Source organism: Osmia bicornis, chromosome 2 (assembly GCF_907164935.1).
Source record: "Osmia bicornis bicornis chromosome 2, iOsmBic2.1, whole genome shotgun sequence".
NCBI classification, from domain to species: Eukaryota; Metazoa; Arthropoda; class Insecta; order Hymenoptera; family Megachilidae; genus Osmia; species Osmia bicornis.
The window spans coordinates 13,855,003-13,867,981 of NC_060217.1; the positions used below are offsets into that span (position 1 = coordinate 13,855,003).

The 12,979-nt window shown below is 31.7% G+C and overlaps 2 protein-coding genes across 3 annotated transcripts; one reads left to right on the top strand and one right to left on the bottom strand.

The window, feature by feature from the left end:
* Window positions 1-1,023: 1,023 nt before the first annotated feature.
* LOC114875783 (WD repeat-containing protein 48) lies at window positions 1,024-6,164 on the bottom strand. Of its 2 annotated transcripts, XM_029186480.2 has the most exons (12): window positions 5,558-6,161; window positions 4,809-5,025; window positions 4,470-4,682; window positions 4,097-4,392; window positions 3,834-4,022; window positions 3,444-3,758; window positions 3,255-3,357; window positions 3,007-3,172; window positions 2,721-2,912; window positions 2,385-2,631; window positions 2,165-2,289; window positions 1,024-2,085 (listed from the first exon to the last, which is right to left on the bottom strand). In XM_029186480.2, exons 1-11 carry the CDS (start codon window positions 5,603-5,605, stop codon window positions 2,227-2,229), a joined length of 2,049 nt encoding a protein of 682 aa, XP_029042313.1. In that variant the 5' UTR covers window positions 5,606-6,161; the 3' UTR covers window positions 1,024-2,085; window positions 2,165-2,226. The 2 variants fall into 2 exon arrangements, with proteins under 2 accessions (XP_029042313.1, XP_029042314.1); XM_029186481.2 differs by lacking the exon at window positions 1,024-2,085 and having other exon boundaries at window positions 2,202-2,289; window positions 2,353-2,631; window positions 5,558-6,164.
* A 534-nt stretch (window positions 6,165-6,698) lies between these two features.
* Window positions 6,699-12,837, top strand: LOC114875809 (splicing factor 1-like). The gene is made up of 9 exons (XM_029186524.2): window positions 6,699-7,074; window positions 7,407-7,559; window positions 8,128-8,203; window positions 9,943-10,095; window positions 10,226-10,332; window positions 10,396-10,562; window positions 10,648-10,806; window positions 10,889-11,166; window positions 11,257-12,837. The coding sequence occupies exons 1-9, from the start codon at window positions 6,876-6,878 to the stop codon at window positions 11,810-11,812; spliced, it is 1,848 nt and encodes a 615-aa protein (XP_029042357.1). The 5' UTR covers window positions 6,699-6,875; the 3' UTR covers window positions 11,813-12,837.
* Window positions 12,838-12,979: the final 142 nt, after the last annotated feature.

Consider the following 12,979-nt stretch of genomic DNA (forward strand, 5'->3'; position numbering starts at 1 on the left):
CAGGGTGTATATAATAATTTTTTGATTAAAGTTACTCTCACATTGAAAACTGTAATTTCATGAATTTTCAATATTATATATTAATACTTCCATTAATGAACAATGTTATTTGTTTAGTGAGGAAGGCTCAGTTATAATTTTTATAAATACTGTATGAAATGCATGTCTCGTGTGTAAAATTAATACAGCATTACCTACACGTGAAATCGCTGAATAATATAGTAAACCTTTATGAATTTTAATCGCATTATGCAAGTAACAGATAAAAATTTTAATATTATAAAAAAAGTCAGTGTACCAAAGATGATTCTTTATGGAGGAAATTACTAAATTAGCGTGTAATCTCATTGAATTCATTAATTCACAACTGCCTGTTGCATATCTAGGATTATTAAAATAAATGCAACGAAAACGTTATAATTTATAACTAAACATTGGATTCTGACAAAATATTTTCTATGGTTATGCACCGTAACAGCATAACTTACAATTTCTATTATCTCAAAAGATCAATAGATTAGCTCGTAATTGAAATGCCCCCTACAACTTATAATCTATGATCAGGCACGTGTTGATTTCCTGTCGCAATAACGAGGGTCATTTTAAGAAAATACATTCCAGTTAAACAAGAGAAATTATAAAACACGATATAATGATGACTGCTACTGGATCTTTGCAAAAATATATATACACATATATGTATAATGCTGATATACAAACATAAAAATGAATCAAACTTAACTACAAATGTACAATATTTTTGGTAGCCATTCTCTTAATTAGCATCCTTAGCTCAAGAGAAATTTATCACAGAGCTCGAAGAATACGTAATAATGAACAAAGAGGAAACCTAAGCAATAGTAAATAATCTGTTTACATTATTAAATAGATGTAACAAAAGCTTAGCAAATAAATAGACTTATACAACACGTAGCATATTAAAATGTAACAATGGAATAATCTCTAAATTTATTAAAAAATTGCTTCTATGTTATTTCAAATAACACAAAAATTATAACATTTAGGGCCGTATCAATAAAGAACAGTATACTCTCTTTGTTTTAGAAAAGTCAAGCTTTTATCCCAAATTCATAGAATTGGCGTAAAGGCTTTAGTTTTTGATACAATATTTGTTTCAATTTTATTTATACAGCCCATCACCATAACCAGGGGACGTTACTTACAGTCTCATTTATATGTACAACTTGTAGAATTCTAGGAGGGTGAATATTTAAAGTACGATTAACTACATATTTTTTTATGTGTTGAACTTGTCTCTTAAGACCAAATTCTGTCGATGTTATCGAATAAATATAAATTTAATCAATGCAAGTTTACTAAAGGCAGAATTTGATCTTATTACATCGAAGACAAATATAATGGTTATTTCCCATACGATCAATAGGAAATATTCAATTGTTAATTTGGCTGCTCAATTATTATTTGATTAGTAGTAAATTGACATTTCCCTTTTCCCTTTTCCCTTTAATAACTTCCATTCTTTAAGATAACAAGGCAGATGTGTGGAAAGCTATTCATACATATCAGATTTCATTTGTTCAATGAATACACGACCAGTTAGTTAAATGGTACTACTTATAAATTATAAAATAAAACTAAGTAGAATTAACACAGAAGCTTTGAGAAGCATAATGTGAACATGGCATTTAAAGATGATACTTAATAATTTCCTGGACCATGCAGCATTTTGTACTTAACTTTTTTCGTTGGTACTTTCGAAGTGGGAAGACTATAAATGGCTGACAGTAAGCATTTAATACTCTATACCTAAATACAAAAAACACACGTATCTGAAAGCAGACTAAATGAAATTACTATTTTATGTTGTAAGGTTGATTTTGGCCTCAGGATATATACAAACACGAACAATTTATGCTAATACTTCCACACATTATTGCCTTTAAACACATTCACTTTTAAATACTTTGTATGTAACCTGGTTTTTATTCGTCCTCAGTTACAGCTTCTAATGAAACACCCATCGAAAATCGATTGAACATTTCATGAAAAGGAGATAGCGCAAGGTGCCATATTCTGCAATTAGTCCACATATCTCCTGTTATTCTGAAATATATTCATTTTACATTTATTTATTTCTTTTTTATTTTTAAAGGCTAAATAAAAATAATAAAAATTTACCTACTTTACGATAGTAAAAAACCAAGCACATTTTAGAGATCCCTGTTCTGATGTACTAAGCCCTAACTATTTTACTGGCCGATAATGTAGTGTTAAGTCCGCCGAACTTTTCCAGATAAAATGTCTGACCTAATGTTCATTAAATAAGTATAATTAAAAATTTCTAAATCATAAGATAATGCAATTACATACTTTTTTATAAGTTACCCAATTTTGAAACGTACCGTTCTTAAATCCATGGAAGGATCTAGAACTTGATCGTTACATAATAGTTCTACTTTTTCTTCGGCCAGCGAAGAATTATCAGCGTTTGAATCTGTATTTGTTCTATCTCCCGCTGGGGAACCTCCAGAAACAGTATTTCCAGCACCAGCCACTGATCCCGAATCGCTTCCTGCACCAAGCACTTTATCGCAAACATGTTCGGCTACTTTACGAATTTGTATAAAATCGTTTGCAATCAAGCGATCCCTTAAAAAAATAAGAATATTGTAATTATATATCAGATACACATATATATTTTTTCACATGAAATCTATAAACATTCATTTATCGCATACTTTTTAAGACTTTTTACACCAGATGTGGCATGTGGAAGAAGATAAAAAGATATTTTAGTAAATTGTGGAAGATTTTTGTCCACAACAATATTAACTACCCAGGCTGGTACTGTTTCATTTAGGAGAACACCCTCCATTTCTCCTGCAGCATCTCTAACTAATAATCTGTATAAAGGTCTTCCTCCTACTTCACTAAAATATAGTCATATTTTTATTATTGTTATTACTTATTATTATTGTCACATACAGTTAAAGAATTTATAAAGTATTAGTATTTATTATGTACCTAAATATAACAGGCGTATGAGTAGGTACTGAAAAATATGGATTTCCTCCCCTTGTGTGTATAGAACCATTACCATCATTGCTATTACCTTCATTTTCATCATCAGCATGCAGTGGTCTCCACCAATGTTCAAGTAAAGCTTGTAATAAAAGATTTCCATAATTCACTACAAAAAAAAAAAGAAAAAAACGAGAGAGAATATTTTAAAAAACTACAAACAAATGATACTTTAAAAATTATATTTTTACCTTTCTGATCAACCGCTTCATTTTCTGCAAGACCAGTTTCTTTTGCAGAAACCCATGCAGAAAAGCAATCATTTTCATCTTGTCCTAAATGAATGGTCAACATCTACAGGAATGCGATTAATTATGAACATCTTCAACATCACAGATATTATAATTTTCGTTGTTAGAAGAAATTGTAAAATTACATACCCCAGTTTTAAGATCTACGCTAAACCAATTTGGAACATATACCATTTTATTTCTTTTTTTTATCTCTTGCTCAAAATCTACTTTTCCAAGATCTTCAACTTTACGCGCCTTTAATACATCATACAAAGCTACATTTTCTTCGGTATCTTTTGTTAAAACGTGTCTTCGATCATTTAAAACATGACAATGCCGAATTGCGGGTCCTCCTAATATCTTTTGTGCAGGTTCTGTATTTCGCACATTTGATGTTACCCCACTAGCAGAGTCACAGTAATCTTCAATTCCTAATTCTTGCCAATCCTTTTGGCTTATAGACTGTAATACGTTTTAAAAAGTTATTTATGCTATCATTCGATTTTATTTCATATGCAATCAAAAATGTAACATTACCCAATTATTTATAGTAGATTCACTAGTTGCCACCCAGATGCTGGACTGATCAGGTGTCATTGCCATTTTTAGTACAGGTGCTTTTTCTTCGCATATGACAGTATACCTTTCAGGATAACAGGATAATTCAGTCATTACAACTCTTTTGTCTCTACCTCCTGATATCACATGACTGAAGGTTTCAGTTGCCTGAAAATTATTGTTCTATTTTACTATAATCGTTCCAATAGAGTATTTATAAAAAGAAAAGAATTATACATTACCAGCAAAGCCCAAACACCTTCTTTATGTACTCTATAAGTCTGAATACATCTTTGTTGTCCTAATGACCAAAGTTTAATCGTTCCATCTGAACTAGCAGACAAACATTGAGTACCATCTCTATTTAATACTAATGCTTTAATGTTATCCATGTGACCACGAAGTTTCATTAGTTTAGTACAATATCTTGGATCCCATACTCTTAAAACTTTTTCTGTACTACCGCTTACTATAATTGTTCCAGTCTGGTTCATGGCAAGGCTATATATAGAGTCTTTATTTCCACTAAGAGAAGATGCTGTAAAGTATCAAGGCATTTAAATACTATTCAAACAAAAGATAAGAAAAAAAATTTATTAGCGATTGAATTCTTACTTGTTACTGTATTGTTGCTTGCTGTAAGAGCAGTTAACGTGTTCACATCCCATAAAAAGATTGATTTATCTAAGCCTGCACTAGCAACTTGCTCTCTATCTTTAGCATATGCTAATGCTTTTACATAATCTTTATGCGTCCTTAACGTGGACATGCAGAAACCTTTATGGGCATTCCATACTTTTACCGTTGTGTCAGAACTAGCTGATATCACTGTAAAATATTATATTTTTCTAAATTTAATAAAACTGCTTTTTGAAACATAAATAACTGTAAAGTCTTATGATATATGTTTATTTAAATATATTCATTTAAAAAATGGAATAGAAAGGTACATACAATTTTTACCACCACAACATAATACTATATCGTTGACCCAATCTGTATGATGCTCCATCGATTGGATATACGGATCCTTCATGTTTTTACAATTCCATATCCTTATAATACTATCTCTACCTGCAGAATAAAGCCTATGCAAAGCTGGATCGTATTGTAAGGAATTAACTCCAGCTCTATGTCTTTTTTCCACTTCATCTCTTATAACCATAGACACCTTTATCAAATATACAATGTGAAAGTAATTATCATATATATATGTATATGTATATATGTACATACATCCAAAGCAGTATGAACATATTGTTCATAAACTTTATCAACAAATTTCCGATTTATGTATATTAAACTGATATGTGTTACTAATTTAATAAAATATGCTTTCTTAAGTTTACAAACAAATATGGAAAATTGTTTATAACATTATTCGCTGAAAACATGCGTTCGTAACTACGTGGTTCAATAATGTTTCAAAAAGTTCTTGAAAGAAAATAATAACGAAATCGATCAATAATTCCATCCAACATTGAACGGTAGCTATTGGGAATATTATTGATCAATGTATCGTTACTGTTCGACAATTGTGTGCTTTTTTTTTTAACGGTCAAAATATTTAGAATGAGCAGGATTTTATCGTATATGTATGGAACTTTGACAAACACTTAATTTTTAATCTCTAAAACATTTTACTTAAAAATTAACAACTTAATAAAATGTTTCGAGGGAGAAAGAATATTGCAAACAAGTACCTGTACTTTCTTTCGGGCACTTTGCCCGCCTGTCTTATGAGCTGCCATTATACCGCGAAGTGTCCCGTAGAGTTTCGCACTTAAAGATGATAGAGGAAAACATTCGAAACGTATAATTAAGCTAGCGCACTTCCACGTTGCAACGCATCGAAATCACGATGTAGTTTCATTCTCGTTTACTTCGGAAACCTTATACGATCAGTGAAAACTGCGTTTCTCATGCTCATAAAAAATAATCCATTTTGCACATCACGCTAAACTTTAAACGACTGTCAAACGATCAGATATAAACAACGTTCATGACGATCAGACCGATCAGACCGATCAGACATAGACACTAGCAGTGTTTCAATGCCGGTGTCAATAAGCTCCGATGTTATACACATAACGTTACATATGTATGTATGTACATCCAGTTACATCACGTTTCAAAGCATCCGATAACGTTTCGACTCCATTGTTGATCAAATAAAGCCGGATATATTGCTATCTCCGCTCTTGAGAAAATTTAAACGCATTTTATCTGTTTAAAATTTGCTACAAGTTCAATACGAGTTTTATACTACAAATGGTAACAACACAAATTGAAATTTATGAATTTAGAAAATTGGCATTTCGACAGTTGCATCAATAGCCGTGACCAATAGCTGAGCGGGATGCACCTGAAAATATATATAACACCTGTAACAACCGACCAATGAAAGGTCGAAAATGCACCATTGCATTTAAGTGCATTCACGTTATATAGCGGTCCTAGAAAAATATTCCTACCGATTGATTAGTATATAATTTTATGTCGATCAAGAGGTTTTAATCGAGGAAACAATAGTAATACATATTATAAGTGAGAAACACGTAAGTATATATTTACTATCCTCCAAATATGGATAGGTTTAAGAACGCTTATTAAGTTATTTACAATAATCAGTTCGTATAAAACATATATAAATACATATTTATTTTAAAAAAGTAAACAATTATGTACATACATATATTTATGTATTTTAAAATATCGTATAATTAATTCAAATTTAATTTTTACTTTCGTATAGAGATGATCTTACGTTAAAATCAAAGGTATTCCAAAACTCATCAGAATACTGACTAGCGAGAATATTCTTCGTTAATTTTACTCTAGAAGACAGTATCCGTGTCCGGTACGCCCATGAAAGAAGCAAAGGTTTCCGTCAGTCGTATTCCTTCGCCATTTTTGTGGCGTGTAAACTTTTATTCAACTTAAAAGAAAAAGAAAACAATTGTGCGCCGCTGAGCGCACATCTATTTCGACGTATTACACGTCTGTGACAAGTTCCACGTAATGAATCAGTCACGAAATTTTACGTCATTATTAAATCCTAGTTATTTGCAAAACGCGCAGCAAAATGCAGCAACTGCGAACGCGGCGGCCGCTGCAGCTGCAGCAGCTGCCGCGGTGAGTGCCGCGATTGCAAATGGAACACAGATTAACTTCAATTCTAATTCTACAACAAATAATACCAGGAAACGAGAAGCAGAAAGTAAGTTTCTAATTGTCCTTGTTACGCCATTGATTTGATTTCATTATCATGTTGCGCGACCTGATTTTATATGTATACAAGTCGTTAATCATATACATATTTATTTACATCGTTTAACACGGTTTACAGTTTATGTATTTAATTTTGATCAATAACATTTCTATATAATATTCTGTATAAATAGCTTCCATTATGTTTAATATTCTTTTCTTTCTTTACTTCTTTAAATGCTAAACCTATCTGTTTTAAAGAATATAAAATATGTTTGTGATTTGTAATAGTATATAGATAGATAAATATATAAAGCTATAAATAATCTGACAATATTTTAGATGATGGTAAACAAGAGAAAGAGACGAAAGAGGAACGTAGGAAGAGGAGGAAAACTAGATGGGGCGGTAGTGAACATGACAAAACTTTTATACCGGGCATGCCTACAGTTCTACCAACTAACCTGACTCCTGAACAGGAGAAGGCTTATCTCTGTAAGTTTATTTTATTTATTCTTTGATTCATTTGATTTAATTATGTTATTATATATACATATATAATACATCTATGGGCAGGAAGTGATTTAAGAATCTTGCTTCTACATTTCAATTTCTGAAACCTAATTTATAGTGCTATGAAAGATGTAAGTATGTATGAATTATTTAAAATTAATAGTTGCTGCAAGTAATAATTGCCCTTTGAAATATTTTGCACAAGCGAGTTTGGCAATAGGAATTGCCAATTTTGCTGCATAATAAATATAAAATTTTTTAATTAATTTTATTTAGCGTATTTAATTTTTTTTTAAACCTTATTCTTTAATTGTGAGTTATGTGATAACTCATCAAAAAACTACACTAAACATGTTCATGTATTTCAACAATATATAAATGGAAGCATGAATTTTATTGAAATATTTACCTCGGAAATTGACAAAATCTTAGACTTAGGTGAATATTCTACACTTTTAAAACATGCTTACATTATAGAATGTATGGTTATGGCAAATTGGCAATATCTAACTGTTGGGGTTTCTGCCCCCTCTAACCCGTTGGTTTACAGTTCAGCTGCAGATTGAGGAAATCAGCAGGAAACTACGTACTGGAGATCTTGGAATTCCGCTTAATCCTGAGGAAAGGTTTGAACGAAACTTACATACCAAAAATGACCATAACATATCTACAATACCTATCTACTGACCATTCAGCAACCCATAAATACAGGGGCCTTATGATATGGCTCCAGTACAATTAATGTGGGATACTGATGTCTGTTTGAAAAGATTGGGCTTGATTTAAGCCTCAACGCAGCACAGAAGATGAATTTTGATAATATTGGTTTGCCCTAATCAATTTCTTTTACTAATTCATTTTTTATTAAACATTGCTACAAGAACTATGTAATAGTATAAAACAAAAAATTAAGGCATCAAATAGATTGCATGCTGTTGTTAATAATTGAAAATATTGAAAAAATAAATACTTTTATTTTAAAATTACTTTCAAACATTCTCTCCATAATTAAAAATGTTGTCTGTATTATTTAATATATAAATATAAATATAACGTATAAATAAAAAAACAATTACAGTAGCAGTGTTTAACACACAGTGGGTATATTCTAGTCCATATATCTTTCAAATAGTTATATTCTTGCACATGTAGGGAAATTCAGAGGTGTTCTCATGCAGATTATTCTATTTAAGTTAGTAGGCTCAACTTAATTACCATACTGCATAATTATAAATTATCCTTATTGGTAATTTTCATAAATTAACGGAAATTTATGCATAGAGCACCTTAACAGACACATTTTCTTAATAGGCTGCCGTGATTTGCACGGCATTTTCAGTCCATATTGTTTTTGGTATTATAATGCTACAGGAGTATTATATGAATTAATTACAATAGATTTTAACTTAATCAGCAGATTACAGGAAAATATTGAAAATGATAAAATTTTAAGTGCTACTATAAGCATAACACTGTAAAGATCAATATTACATTACTTTCAGGTGCAACTTAAATGAATACATATTAATTTTTCTAATAAATTAATTTATTCCAATAGGTTTAACTGTACTGATTTTAGCTGGAACCATTATTTTATATCATTGTGTTTCATTAGTATTATACAGTATAGTAAGATATACAAATTATTAACTAACCCAAAAAAATTATTTCTTAATAATCACAGGATCTATCTTAGCAGCTGACATCATACCGATTTCTGCCGTGCACAAACGCGCAGTCTTCCAGTGGTTTCCTACTGAATAGACTTATAGCAATGCTGCATTTAACATTATACATATAATTTTTTACTCTTTATTTTGATACCTTGGCACTGTTGGAAAATTTGGAAGGTTGACTCTTGTTTAGTCAATAAAGTTATAATGTATCTTACAATTAATCGATAATTTTATTATTTGAAATCCATGTATCTTTTTATAACATTACTCATTATCAGACTAATTCAGTATTAACAAACACTTATCTGTGAGATACAAGTAACAATCTTTATCTTTAATTGAAAATAAAATTAAAATATTACACTTGAAATAATCTCTATGAATTATTTAATTTTGATACTTTGCAAGGAATGCTTTTTCAGTGTATCGCGCTGCGAATAATATTCTTTTTCCAACATGGTCAGAATTCTACTTATTAAGACACGAAATATATGTTAAATACAAACTAAAGCCTAATAACTTGAAACAGTCGGTCAAAATATTATCCTAATTTCCAACTTTCTGCTAATAAACAGCAGCTCTTTCTTCACTTAATCACACAATCATAGTAGGATCAGGTTGCTTGTATGCTAGCATCATCTTGATGCAAACTTTGTTTCTTGACAAAATCTTGTTCTTTTGTTTTACAGATCTCCATCTCCAGAACCCATATACAGTAGCGATGGTAAACGGTTGAATACACGAGAATATCGTACTAGACGTAAACTGGAGGAAGAACGTCATAATCTTATTCAGAAGATTCTCAAAATTAATCCAGAATTCAAACCCCCACCAGATTACAAGTTAGTAAAAGTTAATTTTTTTTTCTTCTTTTTCTTTTTCTTTTTCTTTCTTTTGCATAGAAATTACCTATAATTATTATACTTTGTAATGTTTGTAAACAGTGTAAGAGTTACTACATTTTATTTCTAGGCCACCGATAATACGAGTGCATGATAAAGTCATGATACCTCAGGAAGAACATCCAGATATTAATTTCGTTGGTCTACTTATTGGCCCACGTGGAAACACATTGAAATGTAAGTTTAACTAACTTGAAGCAGTATTATATAAATATTACATTACCTTTTTCAATATTACAGCAATGGAAAAGGAGACTGGAGCAAAGATTATAATTCGTGGTAAAGGTTCTGTAAAAGAGGGAAAAGTTGGAAGGAAAGACGGTCAACCTTTACCTGGTGAAGATGAACCTTTACATGCATATATTACTGCTAATAATTTGGATGCTGTAAAGAAAGCTGTTGAAAGAGTATGTACTTACAGTGAAATGTAACTATAATCCTATATAAATTCTTGTTAAAATAGAAAAATTTTTTAAATACTTTTGTCAACAGATTCATGAAATTATACGACAAGGTGTAGAAGTACCAGAGGGACAGAATGATTTACGACGCAATCAGCTTAGAGAATTAGCTTTACTGAATGGAACATTGCGCGAAAATGATGGACCACGTTGTACTAATTGTGGCGCGTCCGATCATAAGTCATGGCTAGTAAGTTTATTATTTCTTATCATACTATTTTTTCTATTATGTATGTCAGAAATTAATTTTATTTTTTTGTTAACTGTTTTAGTGCCCGGACAAACCGAACGTAACAAACAATATAGTATGCTCAAGCTGTGGGGGAGCAGGTCACATTGCGCGTGATTGTAGATCCAAGAGACCTGGGCAAGGTGGACCAGCTGCTGCAGGAATGGGAGGAATGGGACCAGGCGGAGATAAAGCTAAAATAGATGAAGAATATATGTCTCTTATGGCAGAATTGGGTGAAGGTCCACCACCTGATCGATCTAAAAGCGGGCAGCCACGACAACCAAATCCTAATCCTAATTATCCTGGTCTTTTTGATAGGTAAGCTTTATTCTTTATTCTTTGAAGTTATTGTAAAGAAAGGATATAAATAATATAGATGGTTCATAATTATTTTTCTTCTTGCCTCAGACAACAAGCACCTCGTGCTTTGATGGCAGCACCAGCGCATCCACCACCTCAAATGATGCAAGGTGGCCCAATGATGCCACCACCAGGAATGGCCCCACCACCATGGAGTCAAGGAGAAGTAAACAATATGAACGGTATGAACATGCAGTGGCAACCTCCAGTTAGTATGCCTCCTCCACCTGGTGTGATGCAACCACCTCCACCGCCACCTGGTTCTACTACTCAACCAAATATTCCACCGTTGATGCCTTGGATGGCTGGAAATAATCAACCACCACCACCTGGACAAATGCCACCAGCACAAATGCCACCCCCTGGAATGGGTATTCCACCATGGCAACAAGGACAACAAGGACCAATGCGCCCACCTCCACCTGGAACAGCTCCACCACCGGGATTTCCAGGATGGCAGCCACAACAAATGGGTGGCTGGCCACCAGCAGCCCCTGTTCCACCTCCTCCTCAACAGCAAACACCAGCTCCGCCTGGAATTGATCTCAATACTTTGCCTACGTTGTTGGCCCAACCACCACCACCACCACCTCCAACTAGTTAGTGTAAAGAATCATCGAATCATGTAATCAAAGCTTCTTTGTTCGTACAATAGAGGAATATCATCATCGGTCGTGTCGGTACATGGATTATAATATCAGACTGAAGACAGTTACCAACTGTTACTAGTTCAAATGATTCACGATCTTAATTAACCTTTCCTCCTATACAGCTTTTTCTTTATAAGTGGAAAAGAATACGGTTAAGAATATATTTTTCAATCCGCTTTCTGTGGATCACGCAATGTTTATAAGAAACAGCTTTAGGTTTCACGTACATAAGTATACATATAACGAGAATATCGCGGTTATTACTCGGTGAAAGAAAAATTTCTAGTTTTGGTTACCATTATTTTCAAAATTATTCAATGTACCTAAAGCTTTCTTACAAGTGTAAAGTGTAAGTGATATGCCAAACACATTTTTATTATATAATATTACTTCGAGCACGATTATTTTTACTTACATGTTTGTCTAAACATAAAATCGTACATTACAAACTAAAATATAGTTTACTTGTATGTTCTGAATAGTATACATAATACTATGTATACTGTAGTGCATTTGTTGCTCTGTACAAGTATTATAATTTATTTTTGCTTCAGTACAGTATCTTACTGAAAATATTATATGTTAATTAATGTTTAAAATGAAATGTTTTATGAAATTGTACATACGAGTTCCTATAGCATTTAAAATCATACAATTTTTTTCTTGCACATTATAATTATTATAATTAATTTGTTATTACCATTTTCCATAACTTCGATCGAAATAACAATGTGTGATAAAGTATTAGATAATAGAATAAAGTATCAGAATTTTTACTTGTACAAGCAACGATCTGTCAATTTTAAAGATTACCTTAAGTAATTTATGTATTACGTTTGCGAAAATATGTTTTTTTCTTCATTTTTAAGAACAAATATATTTATGGATCACTGAAACATAATATTGTAAACGTCCAAGCGCAATAATTTCGTATCAGTCATTTATTAGTGAGAATAAAATAATTCGTTGAAACTTCAAATTATAGATTCCACTTTATATCAAAAACAATAAATAATATTGTGTGTTATCTGTAGGATATGAAGAAATAGTTCGTGAAACTTTGTAATAGCTTAATGTGTATGTTAGCTACACAATAAAGATATATAATATACAAAAAAAAA